Here is a 21,451-nt window from a genome sequence, read left to right on the forward strand (position 1 = left end):
CTATAATCCTCATACATCTTTGTTAGAGCCAATCAGAACTAATTCTGTGAGTGAGGTTGTAGGTACCTTAAAAGAGAAAATTCTTTCTCTTTCTATGGATTTGAACTGGAATTGATGTAGGTTGAGATTGCTGCCACCATCTTGTCAGGGAGAAAAGCTTTCAGAAACTAGAGTCAAAACAGGAAGTACAGGCAAGAGATGGTAAAGGAGAGACGATGTCTGATTTCATTAATTGAGCTCTTAAATCCAAGCATACTAATAATCCTAATAATAGGACTAACCTTGAACTTACAGTTAAGGGAGTAAACTCTCTTTTGCTTCAACCAGTTAAGGTTCTGTGCTTGTTTACATTTGCAACATAAAGGATGACAATTTACACATCATCAAAAAATTCAGTGGTTCCACATCAAAAAGTTAGACCTCAATTTAACAACCAAACATGACAAGTAAAAGAACTAAAGAACCACGAGACAGTGAACCCCAAAGCTAGCAGAAGACAAGAAATAACCAAAATCGGAGCTGAACTGAAGGATTTGAGACACAAAAAACATTCAAAAGATCAATGAATCCAGGAGCTGGTTTTTTGAAAATTCAAAAAATAGATAGACAGCCAGCTAGACTAATAAAGATGAAAAGAGAGAAGATCCAAATAAATACAATTCAAAACGACAAGGGGAATATTACCACTGACTCCACAGAAATAAAATAACAATCAGAGAATATTATGAACACCTCCATGCACATAAACTAGAAACTCTAGAAGAAATGGATACATTCCTGGATACATACACCCTCCCAAGACTGAACCAGGAAGACATTGAATCCCTGAAGAGACCAATAACGAGCTCTGAAATTGAATCAATAATAAATAGCCTACCAACCAAAAAAAGCCCAGGACTAGAGACATTCACAGCTGAATTCCACCAGATGGACAAAGAAGAGTTGGTATATTCCTGCTGAAGCTGTTCCAAAAAACTGAGGAGGAGGGACTCCTCCCTAACTTACTCTATAAGACCAACATCATCCTGATACCAAAATCTGGCAGAGAAACAACATCAACAAAAAAAACTTCAGGCCAATATCTTTGGTGAACATCAATGCAAAAATACTCAACAAAATATTGACAAACCAAATCCAGTAGCACATTAGAATGTTTATCCACCACAATCAAGTAGGCTTTATCCCTAGGATGCAAGGTTGGTTCAATATATGCAAATCAGTAAATGTGATTCATCACATAAAGAGAACCAAAGACAAAAACGATATGATTATCTCAATAAATGCCAAAAAGAGTTTTGATAAAATTCAACACCCCTTCACATTAAAAACTCTTAATAAACTAGGAATTGAAGGAACATACCTCAAAATAATAAAAGCCATCTGTGACTAAACCACAGCCAACATCATACTCAATGGGCAAAAGCTGGAAGCATTCCACTTGAAAACCAGCATAAGGATGCCGTCTCACCACTCCTATTCAACATAGTACAGGAAGTCCTGGCCAGAGCAATCAGGCAAGAGAAAGAAATAAAAGGCATGTAAATAGGTAGAGAGGAAGTCAAACTATCCTTATTTGCAAATGACATGATGCTATATCTAGAAAACCCCATAGTCTCAGCCAAAAAAAGATAAGCCGATAAACAACTTCAGCAAAGCCTCAGGATACAAAATCAATGTATAAAAATCACTAGCACTCCTATATAACAACAACAGTAAAGCAGAGTGCCAAATCAGGAAGGCAATACCATTCACAATTGCCACACACACACACAAATAAGAGATGATGCAAACAAATGGAAAAAAAATTCCATGTTTATGGATAGGAAGAATCAATATCATTAAAATAGCCACATTGCCCAAGGCAATTTACAGATTCAATGTTATTCCTATTAAACTACCAATGACATTCTTCATAGAACTAGATAAAACTATTTTAAAATTCACATGGGACCAAAAAAAGCCTGAATAGCCAAGGCAATCCTAGGCAAAAAGAACAAAACCAGAGGCATCATGCTACCCAACTTCAAACTACACTAAAGGGCTACAGTAACCAAAACAGCATGGTTCTGATACAAAAACAAACACATAGATCAATGGAACAGAATAAAAAGCCCAGAATTAGGGTTGCACATCTACAACTATCTGATCTTTGACAAATCTGACAGAAACAAGCAATGGTGAAAGGACTCTTTATTCAATAAATGATGCTTGGATAACTAGCTAGCCAAATGCAGAAGACTGAAACTGGACCCCTTCCTTATACCATATACAAAAATTAACTCAAGATGGATTAAAGACTTAAATGTAAAACTCAAAACTATGAAATCCCTGGAAGACAACCTAGGCAATACCATTCCAGACATAGGAATGGGCAAATATATCATGACGAAAATGCCAAAGGCAATTGCAACAAAAGCAAACATTGACAAATAGGATCTACTCGACCTAAAGAGCATCTGCACAGCAAAAGAAACAATCAGCAAAGTGAACAGACAACCTACAGAATAGCAGTAAATTTCTGCAAACTATGCATCTGACAAAGGTCTAATATGTAGTGTCTTATAAGGAAGTTAAACAAATTTACAAGAAAAAAATAAACCATTAAAAAGTAGGGAAAGGACATGAACACTCTTCAAAAGACATACATGTGACCAACATTCATATGAAAAAAACCTCAGCATCAATGATCATTAGAGAAATGCGAATCAAAACCACAACGACATATCATCTCACACCAGTCAGAATGGCTATTATTGAAAAAAATCAAAAAATGACAGCTGCTGGCAAGATTGCAGAGAAAAAGTAACACTTATACACCATTGGTGGGAGTGTAAAATTAGTTCAACCATTGTGGAAGACAGTGTGGTGATTCCTCAAAGATCTGAAAAGCAGAGCTACCATTTGACCCATCTATCCCATTACTGAGTATATACCAAAAGAATATAAATTGTTTTCTCATAAAAACATGTAAATGTGTTATGTTCATTGCAGCACTAGTCACAATAGCAAAGACATAGAATCAACCTAAATATCCATCAATGGCAGACTGGATAAAGAAAATGTGGTACATGTACACCATGGCATACTATGCAGCCATAAAAATGATCATGTCCTCTGCAAGAACATGGATTGAGCTGGAAGCCATTATCCTTAGCAAACTAATGCAGGAAAAGAAAAGTAAAGAACACGTATTCTCACTTATAAGTGGGAGCTAAAAGATCACAACACATGGGCACAGAGAGGGGAACAACACACACTGGGACCTATCAGAGAGTGGAAGTTGGGAGAAAGAAGAAGATCAGGAAAGATAACTAATGAGTACTATGCTTAATACCTAGATGATGAAATAATCGATACAACATACCTCCATGATACAAATTTACCTATATAACAAATCTGCACACGTACCTGTGCACTTAAAAGAAAAGTTCAGTGGCTAATATTTGTCAGAATGAATCATTTATTTCCTTAAATAGGTAGCCTTCCTCTGTCTTTACCCATTTTTAAAAATCCTTTTCTTAACCCTCTCTACTACTTCTTTATGTGTAGCATAAAACTGCAGAATTCAGAGTTTGAATGTATAAGGGTTAAGGAAACTAATGTGCATTGAGATCCTCGTGGAAGACACATTTTATATGTATAAATGCCTAAGGTATGGACTCGCTTTTTGGAATTTTATTTAGAATACCACATGATTAAAATGCTAAAAGAAAGATGTCATATGAGGAGAAAATAGTTGTAAATTTGGACTGCATGTTATAATTTCCATTCTGAATGTAAAGAATTGAATATTAACAAGGCATTAAATGAAGGCTTTTTTTTTTTTAACAGTGATAATGCCTCTGATTCTAGTTTAAAAAAATGGGAGAACTGTTATTGCATTTTTATATTAGCATACTTTCTGAAAAGCAATTAAATTTCCTCGCCACCTCAGTTTTTAGAAAGCAAAAGGTTAGAAAATACAATAAAACTGAACATAATTTCCAAAAAACCTGAAAGTCATTGGACTGTGAGATATTTGAAATCATATCAAAAAGCAGAATTTATAGCCCTATGACTTATGGAAAAGGAAATGGAATTGTGTTTTATTTTTAAAACATAACCACTAAAATGGTGTTTCCATAGTAACAAGGTCAATACCAGTAGCCATTACAGACCTTCCCCTTTTCTGATGGTGGGTTTAAAGATCTTTTTCAAACACCACTTTAAAAGACCTATGAAAAAAACACAGGTTTTCTGATCATTCATCTGAACCGAAAATGAAGAAAACACACATGGAGTATTGAATTTCTCATGTTTTATGGATGACAAGCATTCATCGCTGTCATATTTTCAGAAAGAAGCCCTGCCTGACTAGCTACCATGCCAACTCCTGAACTTGGGATTTGATTAGCCTGATTGTAAACCAGGATGAACAGAAGTTGTTTGCAGTAGTATTCAAACAGACATCAAAGGTGGCACAGTATTAAAAAACATACTTCTTTAACATCTAAATATTGAAAGAGTTAAGTAAATAATCCTTGTTATTAAATTTCAAAGGCTCAGATAAAATATTGTATCGCTACTAGAGGAAGGGCAGACAGATGTAGGCCACATTTTGTTGACAACAGAACTAAATAGCTCTTTGGCCATAAAAATCAGTTCATTGAGCCCCACCAGGAAGTGGACTGCCCTTTCTTTTTTCTCTATATCAAGGTACACTGCCTCTATGATAGTCATTTGTGTAGCTTTGTCTTCTTCACTAAACTGCGAGCCCCTGGAAAGCAGAGATATTTTCTTTCTCTATGTATTTGTGACAGTATTTCACATGATATTTTGTACATAAAAAATACTGAAAAAAACAAGCAGAGAATGCATCATGAAAAATGATCACAAAACAGTAACTAAAATAACAAAATCTCTGGTTTAATTTTAGAAACAATGTATCAGTTAAAAATAGGTACTCATGATTTTAATCTCTTTAAACCAAGAGACTTTAGAATCTTTGTTCATAGAATCCCCAACAGCGAAATAATGAATCCAGTTGCCTGCCCCCTAGATCAATTCCTTCAGAATCTCTACAGGTGGGGCTCTGGCATCAGTATTTTCTAAAGTTACTCAGATGATTCTTATGTGAAACAAGTGTTGAGAATCATTGCTTTACACAGTTCTCCCATGGTGCAACTGAGGATTAATTTACTTCCTGTGTTAGCTATATTTCCCCCGCAATATTGCCTCATAATACTATATTTAGCAAACCTATAAGAACTTTTGTTATAACCCAATGATTTTTCCCTGTAAACACTTTTTATAATAAAAAGTATCAATTAAAACAGTTTGGTCTTACACAAAACTTTTAGCCCAAATTATCATTTATAGTATTCTGTTTAATATACTTATTAGCTTTCTGTTACTGTGAATTCAGCTTTAAAAACCAGAGCTGGGCCGGGCGCGGTGGCTCAAGCCTGTAATCCCAGCACTTTGGGAGGCCGAGACGGGCGGATCACGAGGTCAGGAGATCAAGACCATCCTGGCTAACACGGTGAAACCCCGTCTCTACTAAAAAATACAAAAAATTAGCCGGGCGAGGTGGCGGGCGCCTGTAGTCCCAGCTACTCGGGAGGCTGAGGCAGGAGAATGGGGTAAACCCGGGAGGCGGAGCTTGCAGTGAGCAGAGATCCGGCCACTGCACTCCAGCCTGGGCGACAGAGCGAGACTCCGTCTCTGAAAAAAAAAAAAAAAAAAAAAAAAAAACCAGAGCTGAATACAGTACCAACATAACAGACAGTAAATAAATATCAGTAGAATCAGTAAATAAATATCAGTAGAATTAAGTATATGTTTTTGTGCTTTTATACATACTTTTCCCTGAGTCTGTAATGCATACAGACTAACACCCTCTATGTATCTGGAACAATTGCAATTCATCTTTTAAAACACACAGATCATATTTTTCTTCCTCCAGGAAACCTTCCCTGATGGGGATAGATCATTAAGCACCCTCTACTTTGGCACTGTCTTTGCTTCCCTTTCATGCTTCTGCTTTGCACTTATCACCTTGTACTGTCATCGATTTTTCTTCCTTTTTTTTTTTTTTTTTTGTTTTAATATAAGCCCTTTCTCCATTGTTGATTGTGAATAATTGGAAGCAGGTGCTAATTCAGGCCTCTCTCTGCTTTTTCTCTCAGGGCACAACACAATCACTGGAAACAACAGAAACTCAGTAAGTGTTTACTAAAGTGAATGAATAAATGGCCATATTGAAGTGAAAGAGGCGCATTTCAAAACCACTAACGTAGGCCAGGCATGGTGGCTCACACCTGTTAATCCCAGCACTTTGTGGGGCTGAGGCAGGACTGTTTGAGGTCAGGAGTTCGAGGCTGGCCTGGGCAACATAGTAAGACTCTATCTCTACAAAAAAATAAAAGAAAAAATTAGCCGAGTGTGATGGCACATGCCTGCAGTCCCAGCTACACAGAAGGGTGAGGCAGGAGGACTGTTTGAACCCAAGAGTTCAAGGTTGCAGTGAGCTATGATTGTACCATTGCACTCCAGTCTGGGTGACAGAATGAGACGCTGTCTCCAAAAAAAGGTAAAAACAAAACAAAACAAAAAAACCACTAATGCTATGAATTGAATTGTGTCCCTCCAAATTTACATGTTGAAGCCTTAACTCTCACTGTGCTGGCATTTGGAGTTGAGATCTTTGGGAGACTTTGAGAGATAATTAGGGTTAGATAAGTGCATGAGGGAAGGGTAGAGCCCTCAATACGGGACTGGTGCCCTTATAAGAAGAGACATCTGAGATCTTGCTGTCTCTCTCTGCCATATGAGAACACAGCAGGAAGACTGCCCTCAACAAGGCAGGAAGATGGCCCTCACCAGAATCCTATCATGCTGGCACCCAGATCTCTGACTTCCAGCCTCCAGAACTATGAGAAAATACATTTCTGTCATTTCACATTACTTGGTTTATATATTTTTTTGTTATTCTGAGATGACCAATACAACTGTGAATCAGGATTAAATTATTTGAAGAAAAAAATATAAACATTACAGATATTTATGCTTTCTCTCCTTTACTTCAATCCTTTAAAAATACGCATTTGCTTTTTCAAAGAAAAGGCTATATCAAATGCACTTAGACGGGATATTTCATAGATATTTCATGCTTTTTCCCCAATTAGCCTGAGGCCTTTTTTTTTTTTTTTTTTTTTGGTATTTTCCTGATAAATTAAGAAGCCTATCAGTGGAAAATGAATTAATTTTGCAGAGCAACAATTAATCAATGAGAAAACATAAATTACCTTGGCCACTGCATTAACAATTAGGGCTATTCATTAGGTTTCCTTTTATGTTTTTTCTTACAGATGTCATTCATTAAAAACCCAGTATTCCTTGCACTGTGCTAAATATTACATCTTAAATTAATTTTTCTTTGTCTTGCTTAGAGAAAACATTTAAGATACCCTGGAAACTCCTTAATGTATTATTTATTTATTCAACTAATATTTATTGTGAATTGTGGAAACCAAATTCAGTGTTTAAAGCCTATCTAAGCTGGTTTCATTCTAGCATTTTCTTGGGACCGTGACTATGAACTGCCCAGTCCGTATCTGGGGAATGTACTGTATAAGCAAAGCATACACACAGTGTAGTTTAGATTGACAATACACACACTTTTAAATTTCATGAATGAATAACATTTTTACAATTGGGGGAACTAATACCAATTTGTCAACATTTTACCTGACCAAATAATAACAGTAAAAAGAAACAAATACCACTATCAGTTTTTATCTTTAGTTCACAAATGATGGAGTATTTTAACACAAAATAATTAAGGAAAATAATCAGAAGAGAATAAAGGGTGGTTTTCAAAGTGTTCTCATTTTGTTTAGTGGATAAAAACATCCACTATGTCCCTTACTCTTCTTATTTCAGTCTAAATTAGTGAAACTTTGTTCCTCTTTTCAACTATTCAAAATTCCTTTCTTATTCTAATTCTAATTATTTCTTATTCTAATTGTTTCGGCCATTAAAATAATAAGTAAACCTGGTTTAATTCTACCAGCTTTGTAGAGTCCAAATGAAAAATGCATGTTTACCGACCTGTAATTATTTTACCTCATTTTGTCAAATACCAAAGATAAATGACATTTCTGATACCATGGTTACTTTATATTTCTGCATCTATGCCCTCTAAGTATCTATGTGAAGGCTATAAACCAAAGACTAACAAATATAACAACAAAACTTACATGTGTGGACCCAATGAAATTGCCCTCGCCATTACAATTCCAAGAATCAGAGTTGTTAAACCTGTAGAGATGAGGGAGACCTGTCAAAGAAAATACAAGGATATTGCCAGTTTAGGACAGAAATTATTTTACTTTAAATGTTAAGTCTTTCTCGTTTTTAACTGGATAAACTTACATATAGATTTTTCTGCCTAATTCTTTAGTAGGTTATTCTTGAAGCTTGGTGTTGATAATCTCAGGCAGGTAACTTCTTATCAGATCATAGTGTTGGTCCCCGCACCCACCCCAAGTAGGTGAGCAAGTATTATATATGACTGTCATCACCATGCAATACGGCTTTGAAAATTTTTAGTGGCTCCTGCACGGAATACAAAACTGGTGATTTTAGCTTATCAAAGTAAAAGTGAAATTATGTTTCCTTTTTTCTTCAAGTCCTATTTTAGTGTTGACATGTGCTTTTTCACTATCTATAATTGCTGCTTCTACTTGTCTTACTCTCTTTCTTCCAACATCACACACATTCCTCCCCCTCCTTTTTTAATTTATTTTTATTTTTATTTATTTATTTTTTTGAGGAGGAGTACCTCAGTTTTTTCCTCTCTGCTCTCCAGCTCTACTTTTCCTACATGGTTTTGCCCTTTGGTCTGTGTTTCTAGGCCTGTTTTGCTTCTTCTTCTCTGTTCTGTCATTATGTCAACTGGTTAAAATATAAACTGGTCTGTGTGTGTTTGTGCCCTGTGCACTCATTATGCTAGGTTTGTGTGTCTAGTCTTAATATTTTTAAATGAATAAGCACATTATGGATCCTTTCTCTGATAAGAAAAAATAAATATAAAACTGCTTGTATTTTATGTGAGTCTCATTAACCTTGTTTTCTAAGTTGTTAATTTTTAACTAGAAAGAAGTTTCTATTAGGAATTGGCTTATCTTCTGAGGGAGAGAGAGATTAAACAACATCCCCAAGGTGACACAGCTGGAATGTGGCAGAGAGGGAACTCAGATACAAGCAGCCTGACTGCAGATTAGGGCTCCTAACCACTCTGCTTTGCTCATTGAGCGATTTATTTAGCTATCTCAATATGACACTTTTAAGGGGGATTTAGGAAAAAATGCCCAGGTATTAATAATATGACAGAATGTGAACAGCCTTCCTTTTATGAACGCCTCGCTCTCTGCTCAGAAGTTAACATTTATGTGTACACTGAATATATGAAATGGAAAATAGTTCAAACATTTTATATAATTCACAAAAAGGCATGTCTTGATACAGACTTGTTTGTTTCTGGATGGCTATTAGGGATGGTCAGAATACTCTGAAATATTATGTCTACCCTCAGCTCTACCTGGAAGGATGAACTTCATAACTGGATACACAACATCAAACATCACAGTGAAAAGTAAAATTCAGCCAAATGTTGGATTTTTCAAAATAGAATATAAAAACATTATATAAATAACTCTTTAAAAAAATATCTTGTCAGAATGTTTGGCATTATGTAGACATAGTACCAATAATATTTTGGGTAAAATACAAATATTCCTTGAGAGTAAGTGCAAATGAGTATCTGTAGTGAACTGAATAATTATTTAATTGTTTTCATTAGAAGAGTTCAGTATTCCTCTTTAGTAATACGAATCATAAATATTGGCAAAATTCTCAAAAATTGACCAATCAACACATTGAAAATCAAATTCACTGGATGAAAAATAAGCACAATAGACATTGTAATTTACAAATAAATATATTTTAAGCCATTGAAGTGATTCATTGTTGCTTCTTAATTTTAAATTGTTTAAACTACCTACACAAAAGATGGAACACTTTTCCAATAAATTAGATTTGCTTTAAATATAGTTATTTATATTTTCTAAATTTAAAATGTGTTGTCTGACATCAGGGTATCTACCTTAAAAAAGAAAAAGGAAGAATATATTTAGTTCATACTCATCAACTATTTAACCATCGGTTCTCACAAACTAATGATTCAAACAGTTTACTCTAGCATAACCATTAAATAAACTAGAAGAAACTAAAGATGAATACTGTAATTAAGAACTTTGTCAAGTAGACAGTAGATTACTGCAGGCAACAAGGTACTTTCCTATGACAATTTAAAATGTAAAAATTACCTTTCCAAGCTTCGCTATATTTCGGTACAAGGATAAAGGCAGAGTAAAGGTAACTGTGGAAAGCCCAATAATGAAGTGGCGACCAATAAACACGTTTTCAGGATCAACTAAAACACAATAAATATTAAATATTACAGGTGTAAGTAACACATTGGTGACACACTAAATAGCCCAGCATTTAATTATAAACTTTACTTAAACATAAATACTACCTCAATGACAATGATTTTGAGTTAATACTCTCCATAAAACCATGTAAAAATAAAAATAAATCACAATACAAATACAAAAAACTTCAGGATGACTTATACTTCAAATGATGTTATAATATTTCACACTGAAATTATTTTACTAGCCTCCTTACCAGTTTTCATGCTTCTGCCTTCCTTTGTCTTCTTACAGTATACTCTTAACCCAGAAACTACAGAATTCCTTTTCTAAGGTAAAAAACATTATGTCATTCCCTGCCCAAAACCCTTTAATGACGAAATCCTTCAGGTAGAAAGTAAGTTATAGGAGGATGCTGCATTTTCTAAGGTTTTTTTTTTTTTCTGTACGCAAGAGACTTGGACAGTAATACTTTAACAAAATTTCAAAAATAAAGATTTAGATAAAAATATTTAATATATTTCTATACTTTTGTCAAGAAAAAAGTGGTTTCCCTGATTGGCAGAAGCACCATACTGGATAGGGCAAAAGTCACAGGGAAGCTGCTGTAACTGGTAGATGTGGCAGATTCTTGGCTATGGTCAAATACAAATAGAAAATTATATATATCGAAAATCATATATATATAATATAATATAATTATATTTGTGTGATTATAAATATATAATATACATTATATATTAATATACAACATATAAATTAATATATAATATATTATATCATATATAACATATATAATTATATGTGTTGTTTGTATAATCAAATATAAACAGAAGTTTTAAATCTAAAATGAAACATACAAGGATTTATATATTTTTAAAGGTGTGCTAATTAAAATAGTCACTTAAGGAGCTATATATCTATTTCAATGAAGACACTACTGTTTAAATTTTGAGCTCATATTAAATTTCACTCAGAGATCATGTCATTATATTGTTGCAATGTCTTTAGTGGTACCAAGTCATTGTGCATCAATTTCTGCATAGTCTAAAGTCTACAGAGATCCAGTCTTAAATAAGTGAATGACTGTGGTAAGAAAATAAAAGCTGTTATCCTAAACAATGACACTAATTTTCTTAGATGGCTAATAAACTTACAAGAAAGTTTCAAGAAAGAGATTTCAAAATGACATAGGTTTTTACCACATATATGTATTATATATATGGTTAATAGATTATTAGTATTTTCTATATGTGTAGTGTATATATATGTATATGATGTGTATATATGTGTGTGTACATATATATTATATATATGGAATGGAATATTTAATTATTAATATTAATGGAATACTTGAACTCAGCCATAACTAGTCATTATAAAATTAAGAATTGAAACAAAACAGGAAAATCAATTCCAAAATCCCTGAACTCACTATTTACATATTTGTGGTGAACATAATTTGAACCAAATTATTTGTGTATCTATTTCTATTTACTCTTTACACCTTTTGCTTCACTGGCAAAGTGAAGGGCTAGATAAACGCTGACACAGACTGCTGTGATCAACAGGTAGGAGCCTAATAACTGAGGATCCCATTTGCATAAAGGATGTTTTTCACTAATGATCTAATGATGAGATCTATTACCTAAACGGACCTATCAAAAATGCAACGAAGTATGCATTTTAAATGTTTAAACAACAGTAAAGAAAGGTGAAAACTGAAATTTTTGAAAATAAAATTTTTGTAAAAATTTAAAAGCATGTAAACATACTATTTTTTTGCCAACATTTCTTGTTACTTTGACTTATATCAAGAGCTAAGGTTTTGGCTACCAGAGAAAAGTATAAGCAATTGCCTACTTGCCAATTTATTAGTGATGTATTTCAGAATAAAAATAGAACTTTGATAAGAATTTTATAGTATCTGCTTCTAAAAATACTCTGGCATAATATTATGCCTCACAAGATATACAAACAGAGTGAACGTTATAAACTGTCACACCCCAAAAGGGTGAAGATGCTGTAAGAATAAAGTTGTGTTCCTTGCCACATGACCTACATTTTTAAAAATCATTTTTGATTATTACAAAATTGATAACCTGGAAGAGGGCTTCAAGGGACCATTAGCCTGTTCTATAATGTTTTGTTTTTATGAAGAGTGTTATACATACATTGCTTGTATAATTAAAAATCAATAAAAATTAACAATCAAAATGTTTCTATCAAGGGAAGGTAAATTAATTATGGCCACTCTAACTGTACAGTAGGTACTGTACAGAATACTGAACTTGCATTAAAGCATTTATATATTTATGTTTTGATATGAGAATATGTTCTTAAAATATTACTAAGAGAAAGAAGCGTGTTACAGAACAAGATGTATGATGTTATATTATTCTTACAAATATCTGAAATTACATGTATTCTTAAAACTCTGAAAGTATACATTAAAAGATAAAAGGAAGGATGGAAGGAAGAGGAAAAACAGGAGGGGTTGAAAGGATGGTTACCACCTGGTTGTCCCAAGAGGAAGAGATTATTAGTCTTTTCTATTTTCTCCATTTTGCTTGTCTGTGTTTTCTAATATTTTTCCAATAAATCGGTGCTACTTTTTGAATAGGAAAATACAGTAATAAAATATATTTTTAAATTAGTAATTCTCTTTTGAAAAACTTTAGAGGTCAGGTGAGATGGCTTATGCCTATAATCCCAACACTTTGGGAGGCTGAGGTGGGTAGATCGTTTGAGCTCAGGAGTTCGAGACAAGCCTGGGCAACATAGCAAAACCCCATCTCTACAAAACCGGGCATGGTGGTGTGCACCTGTAATCCCAGCTACTTGGGAGGCGGAGGTGGAAGGATCACCTGAACCCGGGAGGTCAAGACTACAGTGAGCCAATTATGCCATTGCACTCTAGCCTGGGTGACATAGTGAGACCCTGTCTCAAAAAAAACAAAAACAGAAACAAAACCAAAAAACAGAGAAGAAAAGAAAAACCCTTAAGAAAAACCTTGAAAAATAACACAGAAAAACCGCCACAAAAATCCCATGGATCTCATGATTAAAAGATAACCACAGTTTATACATAAAAGTATTTCTTTCTTATTTTTTCTTACTTGTATATGCAAATAGAAAATTTACATAATTTAGATTATATCGTATGTCTTGTATTATATTCTGACCACTTTCCCTTAGCATTCTACCCACTTATGTGGCCTCAGCTTATGCATTCATGCTTTGGAGTTTGGGGGCTGGCACAGAAGCTACAGACAGTTCAGGGTAACAAAAATCATGACTAACAGTACTGGGTAAGTCTACTGTGTGCTAGGAACTACCTGTCTCACCTCTTTTGCTTCACACAACTATTCTATGAAGCAGATGATATTCTGATTCATAATTTAGAGATGAGGAAACTGGAACTCGGAGAGGACAACTAACCTTCTCAAGGTCACACAGCTGGTCATTAGTGAGTCTGTGATTTGACAGCTATGTCTCCATGATCTCAAGTTCCACTAAACCATGTGTGAGGAATAGGTGTACTTTCTGGCTCTAGATTTTGTTTCGTTTTGTTTTGTATGTCTCTAAAATGAGTGACTCAAGCACTAAGAGGAAAGATGTTTTTGCATCAATCTCCTCAACTGTAATAGCAACTACAGAGAGTGTCACAATGAAAGAGGGATTATGTAGCTTGGATGAGAAGCTCTTCAAAGCAAAAAGACACATGATCTCTGAATTATTCTAAAAACTATGACATAGTGAAAAGTTGAACAGGGAGTGGAGTTGTAGCAATATGTTGAAAAGGTCTACTTGAGAATGTTCACACTGGCTTTTTTGCAATTACCCTAAACTGGAAACAACACAAATGTCCCTCAACTGGGTGATAGATACACTATTGTACATCCATAAAATGAAATGCTTCTCAGAAATAATTTGTTAAAAAGAGCAAACTACTGATATATCTAAAGACACAGCTGAATCTCAAATACACCTTTCTAAATAAAAGAAGCCAGACTCAAAAAAGCTACATATGGTATGATGTCATTTACCTGGCATTCTGAAGAAAGCAAAACTATAGGGAGAGAAATCTCATCAGGAGGTTGGCAGGGGGAGCTGGAGATTAGGCTTTGACAACAAAGAGAAATGGGGGAAACTGGAGGGAGTGATGGAATTGTTCTGCATTATTTTTATTATTTTTAGAGACAGACTCTGTATGTGGCTCACACTCCTGGGCTCAAGCAATCCTTCTGCTTCAGTGTCTGGAGTAGCTGGGACTACAGGTGCACGCTACTGTGCCTGGCTTGTTGTTCTGTATTTTGATTGCAGACGTGGTTATGTGACTATATGCCTTTGTCAAAACTCACAGAACATAGGTTTTTGGTTTTGTTTGTTTGTTTGTTTGTTTGTTTGAGACAGGGTCTCACTCTGTTGCCCAACCTGCAGGGCATTGGCATGATCACAGCTCTCTGCAGCCTCCACCTCCTGGGCTCAAGTGATCCTCCCACCTCAGCCTCCGAAGTAGCTGGAACCACAGGTGCAGGTACCATGTCCTGCTAATGTTTGTACTTTTTGTACAGATGAGTTTTCACTATGTTGCCCAGGCTGGTCTTGAACTCCTGAGCTCAAGCGATCCACCCTCTTCTGCCTCCCAGAGTGCTGGGATTATAGGCGTGAGCCACCATGCCTGGCCACAGAATATAGATTTTAAAGGGTTAATTTTACTCTATTAAATTATACCTTAATACAAATAATGGGTAAAATAGTCTGCTTGCTTATTTAAGAAATCACATAGTTTAAATAGTACATGAAAAAATATTAGCCCAGAAAGCTGGTGATATGAAGCATAAAAAATTTAAAAGATAAAGTATTCTAAGTATATAAATAGTAAAAACATTTTTTCAAACAGCTAAATAAGAACTAAATTATGTATAAAAGCAGATCAGAACTTTAAAATCAAAATGGATCACGGAAATTGTGAGATACCTGAAGTAATCCAATAATTTCACTTTCAAATTTTTTATTTATAAATTATTATGAACCATGTTAACTATAAATAACTATATAAATAAATATATTTAAATCCTCACAATTTTTATTTTGACTTACCTCCTGGGATTCTTTGAAAAACTTTGCTCAAAGTATCTCCAGCTATTATATTGTAACTTATCATCGCTAAAAACATAATTAAAATAAGAGTCATCAATAAGCCATCACATATTTCATCCTAAATATTTTGAAAGCAATCACTTATTACTTCCCAAACATTGGCATTACCCTACTCCTTTCAAATGTATATTATGATTACCCATTTGGACAACTTTAAAGATAACTGGACAACAGATCTATGGCAGAGTATCAATTTGTATTAAAAAAGGATTTTCTCTTTACAGGTTGATTCATCTCAGAATATCTTTAAGTAGCAAGTTCTGCTAGTTATTAAAAATGCAATTTATTTTGTTGTTAAAGTTCAGTTTCCAAACCTCTTTTCAGGAACACATGTACTGTGTAAAGTGAGGAATAATAATAGAAAACTTTGAAGGCACTAAAATATCCCCTCCATTGAAAAAGACTTTTTTGGGAAATATATTCTTAGCTTTCTGTGGAGACATATGGAACTAGTGGTTTGAACAATACCTTCCATAGTACTGATTTTTAAAAATGAAGTCAATTTGGCCATTGGCGAATATTAACATTTCATTTTTTAAGAAGTGTTAGGTGACATTCTCACCATTATGGTATAAACTTTAAATAGCACATTGGCCTAGTACATGGCTTCCACAAATCCTTAGCATTTTTTTTTTAAGTATTAAGCCTTATAAGAAATGTGTTATTTCTCTTATTCGCTCTTTGTTCTAGATCATTCAATTTTTTACCAAGTACAGAAAGCCCAAACATTAACCCAGTGAAAATAACCCTCATTTTATTTAAAAGAAATAGAAAATAAATCAAAAGGACCAGAAAGTAAGGAAGAAAATGGTTAAAGAAGTAAATATTTAATTTGGAAAAGATTTCAACTGCTATAATGATATTCTTTAAAGACCATTAAAAGTATTTTATTCAGAAATGACCATATGCTTATGCACATAATTGCAATATTTATCTTCACAATCAACTTACCTATAAAAGGATACAAAAACTGAAGAACAGAGAGGAGGATATACCCTGGAAAGCCGAAGGTTTTATTGACCAAAGACTGGTAGGTGTTTGTTCCGGAGAGGGCCCCTCCTTTTATCAATAAAACGAGGGAAAAGTCTATGGCAAGAATATCAATTAAATAAATGTCAGATTACACATAATACAAATATTTTTCATGCTTTAACTTAATTACCATTGAGAAAAAGGGAAATTTTAAAGAAGCATTTAATTTAATGTTACAGTACTAGCAGAGCCAGGCTTTCTTTTCATAAAACATTACCTTTTATGAAACAGTAATGTTTCCAGTTACATATTTTTCAATCAAGATGCAAATATATACTTAACATACCCATGCAAAGAATAGGGCAGAAAAGAAAACAGACTCAAGTCAAACTGCCAGTGTTCCATTTTACTTTCCTGATGTAACTAATGCAGCAAATATCATCAGGTTGAGGCTCAATTGTAGGTATGTAGGTAATCAAATATTTCATAGGTATTCAATGTGTGAAGACTGAGAATTAAAGGTGTGGTAGCATTAAGAAAATAATACATTTAGGAGAGTCAGAGCATTTGTTTTATGATATAATAAAATTAGTAACTTTATTTTATAGTTATTATGGTTAAGAAAGAGACACTCTATGAAATTTTGCTGTTGAAATTTACATTTGTGGCTGGCACAGTGGCTCACACCTGTAATCCCAGCACTTTGGGAGGCCAAGGTGGGTGGATCTCGAGGTCAGGAGATCGAGGCCATCCTAGCCAACATGGTGAAACCCCGTCTCTACTAAAAATACAAAAATTAGGCAGGTGTGGTGGCGCACACTTGTAGTCCCAGCTACTTGGGAGGCTGAGGCAGGAGAATCGCTCGAATCCAGGAGGCAAAAGCTGCAGTGAGCTGAGATCCTGCCACTTCACTCCAGCCTGGCAACAGAGTGAGACTCTGTCTCAAAAAAAAAAAAAAAAAAAAAAAAAAAAAAAAAAAAATTTACATTTTAAGAAACTTCAATTGAAGTTAAAGATAGATATATACAGAAATTATATAATGAAAAGACAGTCTCCCTCACTGTTTTCATTTAACTCAATGTTTTTTACAGAAAGACACTGCAGTTGTATTTGGTACACAGCTACACACAATGTGAGATACTTGTTCTCTTTTTTCTCTTTCTCATTTTTATCCATTAAGTAATATGGAAATGGATAAAAATGCAAGTCATTATAATATGATTTCCCCTTGATTCCCTCCCAGGTCAGTGAAACTTCTTTCAACAAGAGCATCAGTGATCTCCAAGTTGATAAATCCAATTGATACCTCCTAGACCTCACTCTTATTTGCTCTTTCAGAACACTGTTTTTTGTTGTTGTTGATCATTCCTTATTTTCTCAACCATTCTCCTTTGGCCTCTGTGACATCTCTTTCTTGTGGTTTTCTTCCTACTTTTTTGGTCATTTATACTCAATTTTTCACCAGTTTCTTTCACTCTGCTCAAGCCCTGGATTCTTGGACTTTTTTTTCTCACTTTTTTATTTTTTTGAGATGGAGTCTTGCTCTGTCACCCAGACTGGAATGCAGTGGCACCATCCTGGCTCACTGCAACCTCCGCCTCCCGGGTTCAAACAATTCTCCTGCCTCAGCCTCCTGACCAGCTGGGATTGCAGGTGCCCACCACCATGCCTGGCTAATTTTTGTATTTTTAGCAGAGACGGAGTTTTGCCACGTTGGCCAGGCTGGTCTCAAACTCCTGACCTCAGGTAATCCACCCGCCTAGGCCTCCCAAAGTGCTAGGATTACAGGTGTAAGTCACTGTGCCCGGCCTTTTTTCTCACCCTTCAAGATGTACTAGTGTGATCTCACTTATGCTGTGGTTGCAATTTTCATTCAGATGTTAATAACCTCTAAATTTGTGTTTCCAGGTCAGCCCCCCTTCAAAACTTCAGACTTCTACAGCTAGCTGCCTAATAAATATTTTGCCTTGAAGATCTCATAGACATCTTACTTTTAAAATATATAAATTCTTGGGCCGGGCGCGGTGGCTCAAGCCTGTAATCCCAGCACTTTGGGAGGCCGAGGCGGGTGGATCACGAGGTCAGGAGATCGAGACCATCCTGGCTAACATGGTGAAACCCCGTCTCTACTAAAAATACAAAAAACTAGCCAGGCGTGGTGGCGGGCGCCTGTAGTCCCAGCTACTCGGAGGCTGAGGCAGGAGAATGGCGTGAACCTGGGAGGCGGAGCTTGCAGTGAGCCGAGATCGCGCCACTGCACTCCAGCCTGGGTGACACAGCGCGAGACTCCGTCTCAAAAAAAAAAAAAAAAAATAAATAAATAAATAAATAAATAAATAAAATAAAATATATAAATTCTAATTTGGTTATTGGTTCTGGAATTTGATTCTCTATCCATATTTCTCCAATCTGTAATTAGTATCAACAGAAACTTGAGAATTTCCCCAGACTTATCTTATTAATCATTAACTTATTTCATTACGTTCTATATTCCTGTGGTTACTAAGTCTATTAACGATTGCATCAGAAATATTCAAATGTAGCCCCTAATCTGTAATCTTGACTTGCCTTATGGTAGCGCTTTGGACTTCATAATTTCTTGTCTGGAGTACTGAAATAACCCACTAATAGTTCTTTTACCCACCAATCTGGCCCCCCCAACCAAGATACCTTTGATTTCTCCTCCCTACCAAGACATTCTGAGCATTCTTCCTCCACCAGGTGGATCTGGCCATAGATTACTATAAAACTAATTGTGTCTTCTGCTTAAAATATTTCAGGGAGACCCATTAATGCCTTGGATAAAAATTATTTATAGCTGTGTGACCTCGGATGAAAGATTTGAGTTCATCTGTAAAGTAAGGCAATATGGCACCCTTGAAGAGTGGTGTGAGGATTATGGTGTTTAAATATCCACCACAATGCCTACTGTCTTCTAGAAGCTGAGTGGGAATTTACGCTATTTCTACTTATTTTTGACAAGCTGCATGTGACGGTGGGAAAAGTTATTGTATTTGGAGTCAGATAATAATGATAACAACCATAAACTACTAGCAAATGCTTACACAATGCTTTTCTGTTTGGTAGGTCTTTTTCCAAATACTTTACAAACACTAGTTAATCTTCACAACAACCAGAGGTAGGTGCTACTATCATGACCATTTAACAGATGAGAAAAGTGAGGCATGAAGGTTAAGTAAATTGATCTCTACAGAAGTAGTAAAAGAAGAATCAGGACTTAGGCCCTAGTAGTCTGGCCTCAGAATCCATGCACTTAATTAAAATCTCAACTCTGTTGCCAGTAACTTCAGACCTTGGCTAAGTCATTTTAACCTATCGAAGTCTCAATTTTCTCCTCCAACAAAGTAAAACATGAACACCTACCTCAGAAAGATTTCACATTATATAAAACGTGAACACTTACTTCAGAAAGATTTCACATTATGGCTGCATTGTGCTCAGCATCTAGCTCAGGAAGTGGTAATGCTTATCATTACATGAAAGGCTTTCCATCTGCCTTTGCAAATCTCTCCAACTTCCCCTCTCTCCATTTGCAAACACCAACCCTGCACTTTGGCCAGACTAAATCATTTGTTCAGTTGCATTTTGCATTCCCACTTTTCCATCTGCTTCCATTTTCTCTGCTAACTCACTTTTTTTTTTTTTTTTTTTTTGATAAATACGCAGAGGAAGTGTCTCCTCCTCCCTAGAACATTCCTGCTCTTTTGAGGCTAGGTTAAATGCCAGTCTCTGTCACGTACGTATTTTTATTATAGTATTTTTTATGAAGTACTATAATTATGTTTTGTTTTGTTTTCTGCTTGACTATATTGTGAGCTTCAAAAAGGCAGGGATAATGTTTCTCATTGCTATATCTGGCACACCGGTGATCAGTATATATTTGTTGAATGAATCAATGATCAATATAGTAGGATTGCTATATGTCTACCCATCGGATTCCAATTTAATGTGATAAATGACCTAATAAATACATTTTTATTTATTTAATTAAATTAATTAATTAATTTATTTATTTATTGTTGAGACTGAGTCTCACTCTGTTGCCCAGGCTGGAGTGCAGTGGTGCAATCTCAGCTCACTGCAACCTCTGCCTCCCAGGTTCAAGCGATTCTCCTGCCTCAGCCGCCTCAGCTTCCTGAGTAGCTGAGACTACAGATGTGAGCCACCACGCCCAGTTAATTTTTGTATTTTTAGTAGAGACGGGGTTTCACCATATTGGCCAGGCTGGTCTCGAATTTCTGACCTCAAGTGATCCACGTGCCTCGGCCTCTCAAAGTGCTGGGATTACAGGGGTGAGCCACCGTGCCCAGCCCTAAGAAGTATTAATAGATTTTAAAATATCCTGCAAACACAAAGGACATATCAATAAATTCTACTTCCTTTGCTTAAAATTAGAAACTGCTTCACAAAAAAGTTGAATAATACCTTGAAGGAAGAACAAGGTTTCACCAGGTAGAGAAGAAAAGGAATGTCAGGCAGGAGGACTATCAATGGGAAGACGGTGTGAAAGCTTATTCTCTCCCTGGGTAACAGAATTCTCTGGAATGGCTGAGAATGTCTGCATGTGACTGTTGGTCACAGAGTGAGAGGGCAGTTAGAATAATTGGAATGAGACTAAAAATGCAGACTATGGCCAAACTATGAAGGAATTTACATGCAATATTTTGTTGTTGTTGTTGTTGTCCTTACAGAGTCTCAGAATGTTTTGATTAGGGGAGTTTACAGAGTTCAGCCTGAGGTTTTATAAAAATAATCTGCAGCAGTATGGAGGACTGATCAGAAAGTAGACAGATGCTGGAGGCAGGAAAACTGAG

The 21,451-nt window shown here is 35.3% G+C and overlaps 1 protein-coding gene across 9 annotated transcripts in view; it reads right to left on the bottom strand.

The window, feature by feature from the left end:
- SLC38A11 (solute carrier family 38 member 11) overlaps positions 1-21,451 on the bottom strand; it is a 59,354-nt gene that overhangs the window by 32,488 nt on the left and 5,415 nt on the right. For 6 of the 9 annotated variants that reach the window (XM_021923675.2, XM_021923678.2, XM_021923676.2 and 3 more), the window contains 4 exons: positions 16,596-16,730; positions 15,585-15,650; positions 10,371-10,477; positions 8,241-8,320 (listed from right to left, as the gene is read on the bottom strand). In XM_021923675.2, the coding sequence (XP_021779367.2) occupies positions 8,241-8,320; positions 10,371-10,477; positions 15,585-15,650; positions 16,596-16,730 (388 nt within the window). Of the gene's footprint in view, positions 1-1,360; positions 1,543-8,240; positions 8,321-8,415; positions 8,599-10,370; positions 10,478-14,983; positions 15,016-15,584; positions 17,369-21,451 lie in introns of those variants that run through there. The other 3 variants (XM_021923681.2, XM_021923680.2, XM_021923682.2) reach the window with 3 other exon arrangements.

This window comes from Papio anubis, chromosome 10 (genome assembly GCF_008728515.1).
Source record: "Papio anubis isolate 15944 chromosome 10, Panubis1.0, whole genome shotgun sequence".
NCBI lineage: Eukaryota > Metazoa > Chordata > Mammalia > Primates > Cercopithecidae > Papio > Papio anubis.